The sequence below is a fragment of the Procambarus clarkii genome, chromosome 35, assembly GCF_040958095.1.
Source record: "Procambarus clarkii isolate CNS0578487 chromosome 35, FALCON_Pclarkii_2.0, whole genome shotgun sequence".
NCBI lineage: Eukaryota > Metazoa > Arthropoda > Malacostraca > Decapoda > Cambaridae > Procambarus > Procambarus clarkii.
Window position 1 is genome coordinate 38,123,960 of NC_091184.1, and position 16,950 is coordinate 38,140,909.

The 16,950-nt window shown below is 44.6% G+C and overlaps 1 protein-coding gene across 1 annotated transcript in view; it reads left to right on the plus strand.

Annotated features, from left to right (window-relative positions):
- The window catches only part of LOC123768402 (uncharacterized), a 107,391-nt gene that overhangs the window by 73,465 nt on the left and 16,976 nt on the right, over window positions 1-16,950 (plus strand). Inside the window, 3 exon segments of the mRNA XM_069336366.1 lie at window positions 7,659-7,728; window positions 10,894-11,061; window positions 14,299-14,411. Coding sequence (XP_069192467.1) covers window positions 7,659-7,728; window positions 10,894-11,061; window positions 14,299-14,411 — 351 coding nt within the window.

The following is a 16,950-nucleotide window of genomic DNA, read 5'->3' on the forward strand; positions in this document are numbered from 1 at the left end:
CCGTGAGACTGTAGAGTATGAGTGGTTTACAATACCACCGTGAGACTGTAGAGTATGAGTGGTTTACAATACCACCATTGGTAACTTCACTGCTAAAGTCCACCCGGATCCTCTATCACTGATACGTTCACGTATTTTAGTTTATCTCCTGTCATCGTTATGTTTATTAATCTCTTCATTTATATATTTATTACCATGTTTTGTTTATTTACCTCTATATACCTCTTTATTCCCCCGTTGTTGTTGAAGGTGTGACAGTTTCTGGGTCCTTCATCAACACATCTCGACATATTTGGCGACGTTCCTCGCAGTCGTTCTTGTAGTGTTAGCTACATTCTCTCTTTAATATGTGGGAATTGTGGTGTTGTTGACTGATAAAGTTCAAGTCACCCAAGAGGTAGCTCTCGGCCATGGATAGTCCGTAAGGTTTCATTGTTGTGGTGGGGGGGGGGGGTTGTGTGTCTGTGGAGGTTGGGGTGTTTGTGGAGGGGGTGTTTAGGTGGGGGTGTGGGGGGGAGGGGGAGGTTTACGAGCATAAACAGCCCCAGAGACCAGAGAAGGCTGGCCACATCCAGGCTGTAGAAGTAGAACAAATCGTCAAGAGTGGGGCCTTGTGGCCGCGTATGTAAATATATGATAGAGGAGCGTGTGTGTGTGGCAGATGTGTGGTGGTGGCGGCTTGTGTTCCCAAGAGTTGAACGATGTATTGTAAGACAATATATTTCTTGGCTTGAACAGGAAGGTAAAACATATATTTATTCAATAGATACACTTGCTTGGAACTTGTATAGAAATGTCGTAACTGGAGTAAAAAGTGACGTTTCCTCCTCACTTGCAAACATTGTGAGGAGAGTAGCGCACCACACCACAGTGATGGGCGGCGAGGTCTAGAATGGCTACCTAGAGCGGCGGCCCCCTCCGCTAGCTTGGCCTCCTCGGGTGACGCAGCACGCAGCACACACACCCAGGGTGTAGGAGCACACACCTAGGGTGCAGCAGCACTGGCACAGGCTGCGGCCGTACTCAACACCGGTGTCAGCCCCCAGGACCCACTGGCCGGAAAGGAGACACGCCCCCACCTCACTCATCCTCACGTCCACTGAGAGCGTGGGGAAGCCATCGTGGTGAGGGGAGTGGAGAACATTGGGCTTGAGAGGTGTTTGGGGGAGTGTGTGGGCGGCAGCATGGGCGGCGTGGAGACCGTGGCTATGGTGAGTCCCGCCAGACCTTGACACTCGCTGCCAACACAAAGAGAAAGTCTCCAGCTATGGATTAGTAAGAAGACACAAACAAGACGACTCCAACACACAAACAACTATGTTTTTATGGTTTTAAATAAAGTGCATAATGTGAGAATGAAGCAAAATACAAGGCAACTTACAAAGTTAAAAACGCGAATTTGTGAGCAGCGTCGTAGACGTGGAAACTAATAACGACCCGCTGACATCAAGAAGGATTTGCTTCATCGTCCAGACTTCACTTTTTCCCATTCCTTCAGTCACCGGCAGCAGCTTCCGTCTGCCACCTGCCTCCTCTCCACCACAGCGCCAGTCACCATGTTCTCGGACCTGTTGAAGCTGGTGATCCGTGGTGAGCGTGGTGAGGGGAGGAGTGGTGAGGGAGGCGAGGCTCAGCTCCCTCGCTTCCACCTGCCACACGCCAAGCTACACCACAACACCTTCAAGGGCCGCTCTAAGAAGTTCTACAGGGGCGCCTTGTCTAGTCATTCAGTCCTATCGTCGTCTGCATCATCATCGTCATCGTGGGGACCTACCAAGTCGTCGCTATCGCCCACATCGTCCTCCTCGCCCTTCTCTCACTACCGGCGACGCGTTGAGATCTCCAGGTCCAAGAACAAGAGGAAAGAGTCGAGAGAGGAAGGTAGAGGGAGGGACTCTAGCAAGAAGGAAGGACAAGACAAACCTGTCGACGGAGGCCACCAGCTCTACCAGGTCTGTTGTATTACTGTTTCTCTCTCTGGGGGCCACCAGCTCTACCAGGTCTGTTGTATTACTGTTTCACTCTTCTCTCTCTGGGGGCCACCAGCTCTACCAGGTCTGTTGTATTACTGTTTCACTCTCTGGGGGCCACCAGCTCTACCAGGTCTGTTGTATTACTGTTTCACTCTTCTCTCTCTGGGGGCCACCAGCTCTACCAGGTCTGTTGTATTACTGTTTCTCTCTCTGGGGGCCACCAGCTCTACCAGGTCTGTTGTATTACTGTTTCACTCTCTGGGGGCCACCAGCTCTACCAGGTCTGTTGTATTACTGTTTCACTCTTCTCTCTCTGGGGGCCACCAGCTCTACCAGGTCTGTTGTATTACTGTTTCACTCTTCTCTCTCTGGGGGCCACCAGCTCTACCAGGTCTGTTGTATTACTGTTTCTCTCTCTTCTCTCTCTGGGGGCCACCAGCTCTACCAGGTCTGTTGTATTACTGTTTCACTCTTCTCTCTCTGGGGGCCACCAGCTCTACCAGGTCTGTTGTATTACTGTTTCACTCTTCTCTCTCTGGGGGCCACCAGCTCTACCAGGTCTGTTGTATTACTGTTTCTCTCTTCTCTCTCTGGGGGCCACCAGCTCTACCAGGTCTGTTGTATTACTGTTTCTCTCTTCTCTCTCTGGGGGCCACCAGCTCTACCAGGTCTGTTGTATTACTGTTTCACTCTCTGGGGGCCACCAGCTCTACCAGGTCTGTTGTATTACTGTTTCACTCTCTTCTCTATCTGGGGTAATGGGCACCATCCTTACTGTTAACCCAAACTTTGTTCAGATATATTCCCATCTTGGAGGAGTTACTGGGGATGTTGTGGGGTTCTCACACAAGTTAGGTTTAGTGCTTTGTCTTGGGAGAGAAGAAGTCGAGAGGCGAGTGTCTTAAGAAGATGGGTGCGCGCTCTGGAGCAGCCACCTGTTATATAATGTCTCAGCAGTTACTGCATTATCTTATCGTATTAGCTTGAAGCTTTGTACAGAGTATGCTTCAGTAACACGAATTTGTAATACATTATATACCATAAACTCACACACACCCCAGGAAGCAGCCCGTAACAGCTGTCTAACTCCCTGATACCTATTTACTGCTAGGTAACAGGGGGCGTCAGGGTGAAAGAAACTCTGCTCATTATGTTTCTCGCCAGCGCCGGGAATCGAACCAGGGCCATATGATTACGTGTCCAACGTGCTGTCCACACAGCCACCGGCGCTGTGTGTGTGTGTGTGTGTGTGTACTCACCTAGTTATACTCACCTAGTTGTGCTTGCGGGGGGTTGAGCTCTGGCTCTTTGGTCCCGCCTCTCAACTGTCAATCAACAGGTGTACAGGTTCCTGAGCCTACTGGGCTCTATCATATCTACACTTGAAACTGTTTATGGAGTCAGCCTCCACCACATCACTTCCTAATGCATTCCATTTATTAACTACTCTGACACTAAACAAATTCTTTCTAATCTCTTTATGGCTCATTTGGATACTCAATTTCCACCGGTGTCCCCTGGTGCGTGTACCCCTTGTGTTAAATAGACTGTCTTTGTCTACCCTATCAATTCTGTTGAGAATCTTGTATGTGGTGATCATGTCCCCCCCTAACTCCTGTCTTCCAGCAACGTGAGGTTTAATTCCCGTAGTCTCTCCTCATAGCTCATGCCCCTCAGTTCGGACACTAGTCTGGTAGCAAACCTCTGAGCCTACTCCAATTTAGTTATATGGGTGATGAGATACGGACTCCATGCTGGAGCTGCATACTCCAAGATTGGTCTGACGTACCTATTATACAAGGTTCTGAAAGATTCCTTACACAAGTTTCCAAAGGCTGGTTTTATGTTGGCCAACCTGACATATGTCGCTGATGTTATCCTCTTGATGTGGGCTTCGGGGGACAGGTCTGGCGTGATATCAACCCCCAGGTCTTTCTCTCTCTGATCTTAGAAGAATTTCATCTCCCAAATGATAGTTTGTATCTGGTCTCTGGCTCCCTACACCTATATACATTACATTTGCTCGGGTTAAACTCTAAAAACCATTTGGACTATTCCTTGTTTGTCCAGGTCTTCTGGAAGCCTCATGATGTCCTCCTCTGTCTTAATCCTTCTCATAATTTTGGCATCATCAACAAACATTGAGAGGAATGAGTCTATACCCTCTGGAAGATCATTTATGTATATCAAACAGGATAGGTCCGAGTACAGAGCCCTGTGGGACTCCGCTTGTGACTTCATGCCAGTTTGAAGTTTCACCCCTCACAGTAAAACTCTGCTTCCTATTGCTTAGATACTCCCATATTCACTGGAACACCTTACCAGTCACCCTTGCCTGTTTCTCCAACTTATGCAGCAGCCTCTTATGGGGGTACCGTGTCAAAGATTTTTCCACAGTCCGAGAAGATGCAGTTTACCCAATGTTCTCTTTCTTGGTTAATCTTTGTCACCTGATCGTAGAATTCTATTAAGCCAGTAAGGCAAGATTTACCCTCCCTGAACCCATGTTGATGGGTTGTCACGAAGTCCCTTCTCTCCAGATGTGTTACTAGGTTTCTTCTCACGATCTTCTCCATCACCTTGCATGGTATACAAGTTAAGGACACTGGCCTGTAGTTCAGTGCCTCTTATGTCACCCTTTTTGTATATTGGGACTACATTAGCCGTCTTCCATATTACTGGTAAGTCACCCGTCTCCAGTGACCTACTGTACACCGTGGAGGTATTTTGAACCACGTAGGAAGGAAAACGAGAAATTCCCTAAAGAATTTGGAAATATTGTGAAGCCTTGAATGTGCTTTCCCAGCCCCGTTAGTATGACTACTTATTGGTGTGGTTTTATGGGGGGAAATTATCCAATAATTCCCTGTTCCAAAGGGTGGACTTGGCTATTTTGTTATATATACAATATAACTCGGCTCGGGTCATTTGGCACGGTTTTCCCACTGTGGAAAATAATTGGCCTTTTAGAATTATAGTTAGTCCTAATTATCTTGACTAATTAAGACCAATTATTGTGAAAGCGGACGTCCGGCCGGATCTGCCATTTCCGGCTGCCGTTGTTTTGACACCATTATTAACGAGTTGTATAAATACAAATGACTGAACACATTTGAGCATTTTTCTACTTCTAAATGGGATAGAAAAGTTAGTGTTAAAACAAAAACAAAAACATATAAAAGTTGTTGTATATTTCCTCATTTTATTTGTGTGTATTTCATACAATATTTTACTTGTGTATTTTATTTATTTCTTGTGTATGTGAAGGCGAATGCGTTGGCCGGAGCCCACAACCCCCAGTAACAACCCTGGCTGCTCTAGTTCAGTAGTTAAGGCTCACAAAGGCCATTTAACCCCAGAGCGTCCTGGCAAGTCAAAATATGAATATTTAGAATATTACAAAAAATATTCGTTCCTTTAAATTTGTTAAAACATGTAGAGGAAGATCTGGTTGCCACCGTTTAAGTGGAAGGTGACTCAGTCACCTCACCAAACATTCTCAATTCACAACAAAATATTCCCTTTGATTACATTTGTAAAAGTACATATCCATATTTGGTCTAATTTGGGTGTGGCATGATGACTTGCACTTTAAAAAGCCCATTCTCTCCCCCTCTTCCACCTCTTCCCCCCCCTTCGCCCGCCCAAACAAGTAATTTGGAAAAAATGTGAATTTTTTTTATTCGTATTAAGTTACATAAAATGTAAATTTTGGAAAATTGCCACAATTTAGTTGGTATTTTAGGCTTGGGACGAAATGTAAATTAGCGTGTACTCACGTAGTTGTGTAGTGGCATTAGTTGGGTGGCAGCCTCGGCCCGCCGCCCCCCCCCCCTGCCTCACACAACCATCACATTACCATCTCCATTGTTTACTATTTCCACAAGTTCCACAGTAGACCGCTATTGTCATCACAAATAATGATTGACATGGAGTATGCGACGACTATGGCGTAAGAGGCGGCAAGGCTGGCCAGTGATGGGCCTGGGTGTGGCTGGTGGTGGTGTTGTCTTCACTGGTTCATGTGGCTGTGATGAGCTGCATGTTGCACAACATGGCTAGTGGTAGAGTATGCAGCTGGCCATGCCTTGGTTGAAAGTTCGCGCCCACCGCATAGCCCTACTGGATTGTCTCATGGCTACTATGCCCCCCCCCCCCCCTCCCCCCGAGGCTCTAACGCACGGAGCCGTTAGAGTCGTAATTACACATCGGCAGTCATGCACATGTTGATGCTCGCTCAGATGTAATTAGTGCTCACTATTCCTTATTTTAGACCCCTAGAGCCACTCCAAGCAACAACCTGGTGGACCAAACTCTCACAAGTCAAGCCTGGCCTCGGGCTGGGCTAGAAGAACTCCCAGAACCCCATCAAGCAGGCATCAAGCAGTTCGCGACACCCAATTTTGCTGTCGAGCTGGATACCTTTGTCTCGATGCTCGTTTGTCTGCTTCTCCTAAGTTTAGTCACTGGCCTGTATATGTTAATGTGTGCTGTGTTCTGCAATAATTAGCGCCTATATTTTAACATTTTAAGTGCAGGCGATGAGTTACAATAACGTGGCTAAAGTATGTTGACCAGACCACACACTAGAAGGTGAAGGGACGACGACGTTTCAGTCCGTCCTGGACCATTCTCAAGTCGATTGTGAAGCCTGGACCATTCTCAAGTCGAATCCATTTTCACAATCGACTTGAGAATGGTCCAGGACGGACCGAAACGTCGTCGTCCCTTCACCTTCTAATGTGTGGTCTGGTTAACATCAAGTTAAGTGTCACTGTACTCTCCTCTTTTACAGTTATCTCGAGGTTATCTTGAGATGATTTCGGGGCTTTTAGTGTCCCCGCGGCCCGGTCCTCGACCAGGCCTCCACCCCCAGGAAGCAGCCCATGACAGCTGACTAACACCCAGGTACCTATTTTACTGCTAGGTAACAGGGGCATAGGGTGAAAGAAACTGCCCATTGTTTCTCGCCGGCGCCTGGGATCGAACCCAGGACCACAGGATCACAAGCCCGCGTGCTGTCCGCTCGGCTCCCAGTATTAATATACAGTATTTGCTATATATTTTGAAGGGTCTCGGTAGTACAGTCGGGTTCGTTCTCGACGCACAATCGCGAATTCTGGGTTCTGGTCGGGCGGTACAGAAATAGTTGAGCACATTTCGTGCTTAACACGCCTGCCCGCGGGAGGCGGCTGCCTCCCACGGGCAGCCGCCGCTAGCCCGTGGGAGGCAGCCGCCGCTGGCCCGTGGGAGGCAGCCTCTGCTGCCCCATGCAAGGTAGAGGCTCTTTTTCTTCATCTTCATTGCCTCCACCAGGTAGTCCCAGTGGCGCAGTGGTAACACACATTTTGCAAGCGATTTGGCCTAGATTCATATCCAGGCCAGGGAGAATTAACTAGGCACCAATCCTAAACTGTATGGCTCTGTTCACCCAGCAAGTGATTAAGTACCTGGTTGTTCAACGATTGGCAAGTCGTATTGCAGGGAAAACTTGAGGGAAAGGCTTACCATGAGCTATGGGAATGGAGAGCTCTCAGCCTGCTAACAGGAGTCGGCAGTCGTCTGTTCCAGTACCCATCTGTGTTAAAAAAAAACAACAAAAGACCAGAATTTTCTTAGTGAACATGTGTTTAGTTCAGCCCAACGTGTTCCGTTGCTACTTCTGACTAGTGTTTTCTTTTGCAGGATTCTCTGGGAGCCGGGTCTCACCACTCCTCCAGGGTCTCCCTGCTGGAGGCTCGTCACCAGGTCGTAGGTAAGATCACCATTTTTCGTTTGAAAATTTTGAATTAATCCTATCAACCGCATGAGGATTATTAAGAAACTGACACATGCCTGCTAACCATTTTTGTTTTGTTTTTGTTCATTAATACATTTAGGTACATGTGAATTTGTGCAGCTGCCCTAGACTATATGAAGGAGAGTACAGTGTGTGGCAAAAAGCTAGCTACGTGGTGCTAAAAATGCGCATCACACAGGATGGGTTAGTCATACAGAGGCATGTGATAAGAAAATAACATGATGTTTAACAGTGATAAATTCCAGGTACTCAGGTACAGTAACAATGAGGACATTAAACATAATACAGGGTACAAAACACAATCAGATATGCTCATAGTAGGAAGGCAACATGTAAAGGATTTGGGAATAATGATGTCTGACGACCTAACGTTTAGGGAGCATAACCAAGCAAATATTGCGTCGGCCAAAAAAATGATAGGATGGATTACGAGAACTTCAAATCCAGGGATCCCACCACAATGGTTTTACTATTCAAATCATGTGTGTTGTCCCGTCATCGAGTACTGCTCAGTACTCACTTCCCCCTTAAGAGCAGGAGAGATTGCTGAAATAGAAGAAATACAGACAACATATACCCTCCCAGCAAGCATAAGAAATATTGCCGGAACAACCGTGGACATCTTCAAGAGGAAACTAGATTGTTTCCTCCAGGGAGTGCCGGACCAACCGGGCTGTGGTGGGTATGTGGGCCTGCAGGCCGCTCCAAGCAACAGCCTGGTGGACCAAGCTCTCACAATTCAAGCCTGGCCTCGGGCCGGGCTTGGAGAGTAGAACTACTCCCAGAACCCCATCATGCAGGTGGCCAGCCTGAACAGTGTAGCCCCCTGGTGGCCAACCTGGGCAGTGTGGTCTCCTGGTGGCCAACCTGGGCAGTGTAGCCCCCTGGTGACCAACCTGGGCAGTGTAGCCCCCTGGTGACCAACCTGGGCAGTGTAGCCCCCTGGTGGCCAACCTGGGCAGTGTAGTCCCCTGGTGGCCAACCTGGGCAGTGTAGCCCCCTGGTGGCCAACCTGGGCAGTGTAGCCCCCTGGTGGCCAACCTGGGCAGTGTAGCCCCCTGGTGGCCAACCTGGGCAGTGTAGCCCCCTGGTGGCCAACCTGGGCAGTGTAGCCCCCTGGTGGCCAACCTGGGCAGTGTAGCCCCCTGGTGGCCAACCTGGGCAGTGTAGCCCCCTGGTGGCCAACCTGGGCAGTGTAGCCCCCTGGTGGCCAACCTGGGCAGTGTAGCCCCCTGGTGGCCAACCTGGGCAGTGTAGCCCCCTGGTGGCCAACCTGGGCAGTGTAGCCCCCTGGTGGCCAACCTGGGCAGTGTAGCCCCCTGGTGGCCAACCTGGGCAGTGTAGCCCCCTGGTGGCCAACCTGGGCAGTGTAGCCCCCTGGTGGCCAACCTGGGCAGTGTAGCCCCCTGGTGGCCAACCTGGGCAGTGTAGTCCCCTGGTGGCCAACCTGGGCAGTGTAGTCCCCTGGTGGCCAACCTGGGCAGTGTAGTCCCCTGGTGGCCAACCTGGGCAGTGTAGTCCCCTGGTGGCCAACCTGGGCAGTGTAGTCCCCTGGTGGCCAACCTGGGCAGTGTAGTCCCCTGGTGGCCAACCTGGACAGTGTAGCCCCCTGGTGGCCAACCTGGACAGTGTAGCCCCCTGGTGGCCAACCTGGACAGTGTAGCCCCCTGGTGGCCAACCTGGACAGTGTAGCCCCCTGGTGGCCAACCTGGACAGTGTAGTCCCCTGGTGGCCAACCTGGACAGTGTAGTCCCCTGGTGGCCAACCTGGACAGTGTAGTCCCCTGGTGGCCAACCTGGACAGTGTAGTCCCCTGGTGGCCAACCTGGGCAGTGTAGTCCCCTGGTGGCCAACCTGGGCAGTGTAGTCCCCTGGTGGCCAACCTGGACAGTGTAGTTCCCTGGTGGCCAACCTGAGACGTGTAGTCTTCAGATGACATGTAAAAAGCATTGTTTTTGTTTTGAAACCCTGTGGGTTTCTTTAATTTTTTTTAAATTGCATATGTTGAGATATACTGAGGCAATATATTGCGAGACCTTTTATCATCCTAATGTGTTAATAAATACATATTATTACAACCTCCTAAAAATTAGATGGCTAGTAAGGTAGCAGTAAACTTATAAAGTAGGCTGTGAGTACTAATTTATTATGCATCCCATACTTTTCCTATGAGTTCTAGTTTATTGTACACCCCATATTTATCCTGAGTTTTAGTTCATTGTATGCCCCATACTTATCCCATGAGTGCTAGTTCATTGTACCCCCCATACATATCCTATGAGCGCTAGTTCATTGTACACCCCTTACTTCTCCTATGAGTGCCCGTTCATTGTACACCCCCATGCTTATCCTATGAGGGCTAGTTTATTGTACACCTCATAATAATCCTATGTGGGATAGTTTATTGTTCACCCCATGCTTATATTATGAGTGCTCGTTTAATGTGCACCACATACTCATACTATCGGCACTAGTTGATTGTGCCCCCCATACTCATCCTGTGAGTAGTAACACAAAAAAGGATTAAATAGGGCACACAAGGTCTAAATCAGACCTCGGCAGGAATATTTTTACATTAAATTTTACATCTAACCTGCATACCTTATAATTATAATAATAATTAGTAGCAAACTATTTGCATTGAAACCTCTATGTATTTTCAATGTATTATTTTGCATGGAATGTAGGTCTTTGCTAATACATAAAATAATTTGAATATGGGTGATTACAGAATCACAGAAGAGCTGCTGTTTATTATTATTGTTATTCTGCACTATGCAGCTTATATATTCATATGTCATTCATTTAGTAGAAGCAAAATATGAATACAATGCAAAGATTTCAGATATTTTTATCATTTGTAATACGATGGTTTGCGCTGTCATGCAGCATGAGTTTAGATTTACCTCTAAATGGCAGGTTTTTTTTTTGCAGTCTAAAGATGTAATGCTCTAATGTGTGTCCTTGTCTTTGTCCATACATTTTACACTTCATGTAGATCTGGAACTGCCAGAGATACCTGTAACCAAGTCATATTTGAGTTGTGACAACATTTGTCAGTCTACTGACCGTTACTAGCCCATTATTGTCACTTCATCCTGACTCACTGTGGCTATCGCAGGAGGCCCAACAAAGAACACCACAGAAGGCACCATGGAGTGCTCTGCAGAAAGTCCCACTCCACTGCACAAACACGTTCCATGCAGGGCTGGTACACGGATTTCCTATATCAGCGACTCTGTTATTGATGGCCGTGTGGCGTTCTTGGAAGAGTATGAAGAACTATCAGGTCAGGTCAGGCCCCCGGGCTCATGTGTGACCAACTCTAGTATAATTGTGCTCAAAGGTTCTGATTTATCCTGCTTTTATATTAAATGTCCACTTTGGGTTCAGCTGTTGGCTTTACAACAACCCTGTATGGTCATTGTGGTGTTTGTTATTGCAATACAGCATACTGTATCCCTTTTAAGCTGTCAGATGCAGTTTTCATTATTTTTATAATATAATTTAAGGTGACAAGGGTTTTCCTCTGCTCAAAGGCTTATTTATGTTGCTTTCTTGGTTGTACTGTCCTCTTCGCATCATATTTGTGGGAAAATAATTTTCTAATTTTACTTCTGTTTATTCTGTAATCATTATTTATGCTGTATCATTAAAGTATGCATATATACCATTCTAGAAATGTTTGAACAACAATTCTGATATTTGCTCTATATCAAACATCCAATTAAAAAATATCAAAAGTAAACATAACCTGCATATGGAAAGGCTGCACGTACCATGGAAAGGCTGCACGTATCACGGAAAGGCTGCACGTAACATAAAAAGGCTAAATTTAAAATGAAAATAAAGCGAGCATCACAAAGACTGCATGGTGCACATGAGAGAGAGAGAGAGGCTGCACGTACCACAAGAAGGCTGCCGATGTCATGAGAAAGCTACATGTAATGCAGGAGGGTTGTACATTTCATGGATGAGATTACACGTTTTCTTGTATGGTAAATTTATTTTAAATATTTGCATCTTATTAATTTAAACACAGATGATGACTAAGAATTAATTACTTGGTATTTATATTTTAAAGATATGGTTAGTTCACCTCTAAAACATCATTGTGCTTAAATGTTTCAACTTTTAAACCTCAACATATGCTTCTAATGTAATGCATCTTAACTTTACAGTTCACCAAGTATCACATAGATTGAGAGATTCAAAAAGTCATTAATTCAACTACGCAGAAAACAAATCGGCAAAAAGTAAATATGAAAGAAAACGTGGTCAAAACACCATGAAAGATACAAATTCCTATTTTTCATGTAAGCAATAAAACTAGGGCAAGCGATTCAGTAGTTGAAAGTGTAAACTACGTTATAACTGATTGTAAAAGGGCAGCCAACTGGAATGAATACTTTACATGTGTACACAGAAAGATTGGACAACATCCCAACACCCACTCAGACATTTAATGTAGAAAAAAAATGAATTAAGGAATATCCCAATTTTGTGCTAAAGTATCAGGAAGCATATAGTGACTCCCACTTAATTTGAACATCAATTTTAAACACCTAACACCCCAGGTGTGAATGGAATTCACTCCAAAATCATAAAAATACATACAGCATCAATTTGGTGAGAATTTCTGATGAATGAATAAATAGAGCATTAGATGGCCATTTTTTACAGAATATTTATGCTGTGAAATTCAAAATTTAAAATCTTTGTATGTTTGATCTATATACAGTTCATTACAATCTTTATTACAAACATTTAAAGATATTAAATTTTTAATTTTACAGCATAAATATTCAGTAAAAATTTGCCAATTATCTAATACTCTGATCATTCATTTGTTAAAAAATTCTCACCAAATTGATTGGGAGAGTTCTTATAAGATAACTAATTGTTAAATAATTTTCAGTAGAAACATTATTGAACCTGCTTGAATTCAAATCACAGAACTATACAATATTAGCATTAGTAATTGGTTGTACAATTTGGATCCAATTTTAATTGATCAATTAAAAAATGATTTTAGTAAGATTATTAATACTCGGTTATTTCATTAATATCTCATTTTAGTATTGTTGCTTCCTGGAACTCGCATGTATTAGCAATGGGCCTACTGCAGTTTCCTCTTGTTCTCATGTTCATGAACAAAAGAAATAGTTTTTCATGAAGGCTGCATCATAAGGCTCAGTAGTACTACTGAGCATCATAAGGCTCAATAGTAGTCTCAGTCGAGATTATTCTGTAATAAATGGTTTGTATAGCTAGAAGAGGGGCTAAAAGAAAACAGTGTTAACAGGGGGTGTTAGAGAACAGTTTCTCACAACTAGACTTGCACTCCAGAATTGCTGAGCAGCTCTGCACAGGAAGTTTATTGAGCATTGGTATTCGCCTATCTATGGACAAAAGTACAATCGTGTTGGGCGTGTATGAATTGGGAATCGTGCCAGTGGTTCAGAATTCGGTTGTCTGTTGATGTGCGATGCCTGGTTATACTAGGAGGGCAGTTTGTATAACTAGCCTGTATGTTCATGGAAGGGGGGTATACCCCCAAAAGTAGCTGTGGAGTGTGGCTGGGACTCACTTGGGTTACTCTGTTTAACCACAAAAGCCAAAGCGCATTGCAGGCCTGTTCCCTGTGTCTCACTGCCACTCGAGTAGCATTAAGAGCTCAGTCAATCAGGAGGCCTATGTATAGTTGACACTTCATTCTGATTGGTGGGCTGGTCTATAAGCTTTGACGTAATGGGGGAGGGTAAGAGCTGGCTCTTTCGTGCTAGCTTCCCACGGAGTCATTTCTCAGGATGCCATGAAGAGGATGGATAAGATGAATGCTGTAGTTGAACTCTTGTGAGCACTGTCACTCTCGAAAGCTACAAGTCACAACTCCAGGATACCCATCGGTTGAGGGCGACTCCCCATGCACCGATGATGAAGAGCGTGCTGTATGAATGTGGACCCTGTAAGAGTGAGTACTTGTAATTAAATTGTGTACATATCAACTCGCATTTTGTGGTGCATTATTACAATCCAATGAGCCTGGTGGAGGGTCTTGACTCTGGTGAGCCCATATAGAGTGAGACGCCACACACAGTGCTAGTCTGGACTGTGCACGTGTTTGTGATTTTATTTCAACATATGTCAGACTATGTATACAGTGTAACCTCGATTCACAAGTGCCCCTACTTACAAATTTTTTGAGTTACGACCCCAATTTCGTTGGAAAAGTTGGAGATTGAACGCCGGCCTGCATGAAGCGAGATTGTCGCTCTACCGTCCGACTCTAGTGGTTGGTCTGCGAGGCAGGGAACCACCCCCTTGTATAGAGTTTTAAGATCTTGTGACATACTTTTGGTGTGTAATTAATTAAACATGATTTTTGTTAAACTTTAAAGGAATATCATATTGTTGACAAAAATATTGTATTAAAGAATCAACTGGACCTGTCATTATGGACTGATTCTGTACAGTCTCATTCTCTCTAGAGATTTAGTCATTTACTGACCTTTCACTCCAACAGATAATGAACCAGTTGTTGGTGCTGTTCGACTGAGTCACCAAGCTGCTTTTCACAAGATTGCAGTCAGGCCTCGACGAACCCACGGTGCTCCTCGCTCCAGAAGGGCAACCCAGGTGAGTAAATAAAATGATCATGTTTGAATAGATATCTGAAATTATGAATTCTGACATTGTTAGTCAAGGCAACTGTCGAGCCTTTAAAAACATTTGACTGTCTGGCTTGCATGTGGAAAATTTATTTTGCATCACCTGTGTGCTAAGTTTCTGGTCAAGAATTCTGCAACGTTGGATTTGCATTTTCCTTGTTTACAGAGAGTACCTTACATGATGCTTCACTCATGTGTGTGTAATAATATTTTTTTTTCAGTTTTGTAATTTTTTGCTTAGGTGATACCTAAATAAACAAATAAATAGTAGAGGAGGGTCTTCATGATGGCTCTGATGATTCATGTTCTCACTGTTTATATCTCTTCTTGAGGCATTTCATATTTATTGCAAATTCTGGGATAGCCTTGGATTTCAGACAAATACCTGAGTTTAACTGAGGGCCACAAGCACTACTGACCTCGACATGGACAGGAAGCTGGCGGCTTGTCGAAAATCCTCCCCCCGTCCCCGATTTTTAAATTTAACATAGTCCTTGCATTTACGGCTTTGGAGGGTAGACAGTTCCATGGGTTTATAACCTTGTGGGTGAAAAAGGGTCTCCTGTTTTCAGTTCTACAATGTGGCTTGTCGAGCTTGAAACCATTGCTCCTTGTTTGTGTTACTTTTGACATGTTCAAGTCATTTTATGGATCAACATCCACCAAATTGTTCAGTATTTTAAAAGTTTCAATGAGAATCTGCCCTGTCATGCCTGGTTTGCAGTGTTATTAGCCCTGTGGCCCTCAACCTTTCTTAATGAGTGATGACTTATCACTGAAATGATTTTTGTGGCCCGATGTTGCACTTTCACCAGAGCGCTATATCCTTTTGAAGAGGGGGTTTCCATTCTTGGATACAGTAATTCAAATGGGGGTGCACCAGAGATTTATACATTTGAATCACCACCTTCCTGTCCTTAAAGTCAAAGGTATGTTTGATTATTCCTAGGGTTTAGTTAGTTTGAACCTAACAAATGAGTATGGTGGGGGGCTTTTCTTTATTGTTCCTGTGACATCTTTCTAGTGACACATCCCTTTGTTTCCTCTTTTTGCATTCCTCTCAGGGCCTTCATGTGGGCCCTGCTGTCTTGTTCCTTTCTGGTACTGTAGTGTTGTTTGTGTCATTTTTCTTTTGGTACTTTCCTTTTCCTTCACCTGTAGGCCAGGAGTCTCGTTCTTCCTGGCTGACCTGGATCGGGTTTCTGGTGGGGATTCTGGTTGGTTCCATCATTGGCTTGTGCATGGCTGTTTTTTGCTTGGAGTCTTCGATTGGGTTCACTGTCTTTCCCTTGTTGAATTGATTCTGCTTGGGTTCCCGGGTCTGTTTGGTGCTCAGTTTATCTGTACTGCTTTTAACTGTTGTGTGAGTCCTTTGCTTGAGTACTCTTTCATAAGCATGTCCAGGATGATGGCTTTCTAGGCTATCCTCAAGGAGACTATCAAGGAATGAGAGAAGAATTGCAAGGCACTACCTGGAGGGAGTTAATAGGAGATGAAGACATGGAATCATCATGAGAAAATTAAAAAAAAAAAAAAAAGATTATTGAATCTGCTCAGAAATATATGCCAAGAAAGAGGAAGAAAAGAAAGAAAACTAGATAGATGACACAGGTAGTAAAAAAGCTTTAATAACTAATTACAATCTGAATATGAAAAAGTAACAACGAATATGAAAAAAAATCCAAGAATTGGCCTAGTTACAAAAGTAGTAGTTAAGAGATACTCATCAATGTTTAACAGTAAAATAATAAGAGCCAAACTTTCCATTTATGAGAATAGATTTAAAGAAGCAAAAGGAAATATGAAAACCACATTGAAAGCCATCTCTAACATCCTTGGATCTGAACAACAGGCAGATAAAACTCCAAAGATGGTTGCACACTTGCAACAGACTTAGAAATGGCAACATAATTTAATTAATTAGCTTCTTTTCATCAATTAGTCCTAACCTTATGAGAAAAATCCCGCAGACCCAGACACATGTTACCACATATCCCATAACACCATAACACCGGTCAACAAAAATCATACCAGAGCTTAGTCATCTCTTGTATCAGGACTGGTTGATGGCCACAGGGCTAACAACATTGTAGACCAGGCATGACAGGAGGGATCTCATAGAAACCTTAAAAATACTAAATAATTTGGATGATGTCGATCCAAACAGTTTCTTCTAAAGGTCAGATGTAACACGAATGAGGAGCAATGGGTTCAAAGCTCAACAAGCCACAATGTAGGACAGAAAACAGAAGATGCTTTTTCACCCATAGGGATGTAAACATGTGAAACCGCCTTTCCCTCGAAGCCATGAGTGCCAGAACCCTGCTGGGTTTTAAAATGCAGCTAGAAAATATCAGGGCAAATGGGGAGGACCTTTGACAAGCGGCTAGCTTCCTGTCCTTATCAAGGCCACTAGTATTGGTGGCCCTCAGGTAAATTCAGGTAAATATCTCACCGGCAGATATCTCAACACTCTACTCCTTTTACCAGTCAGCCTGACAGACATT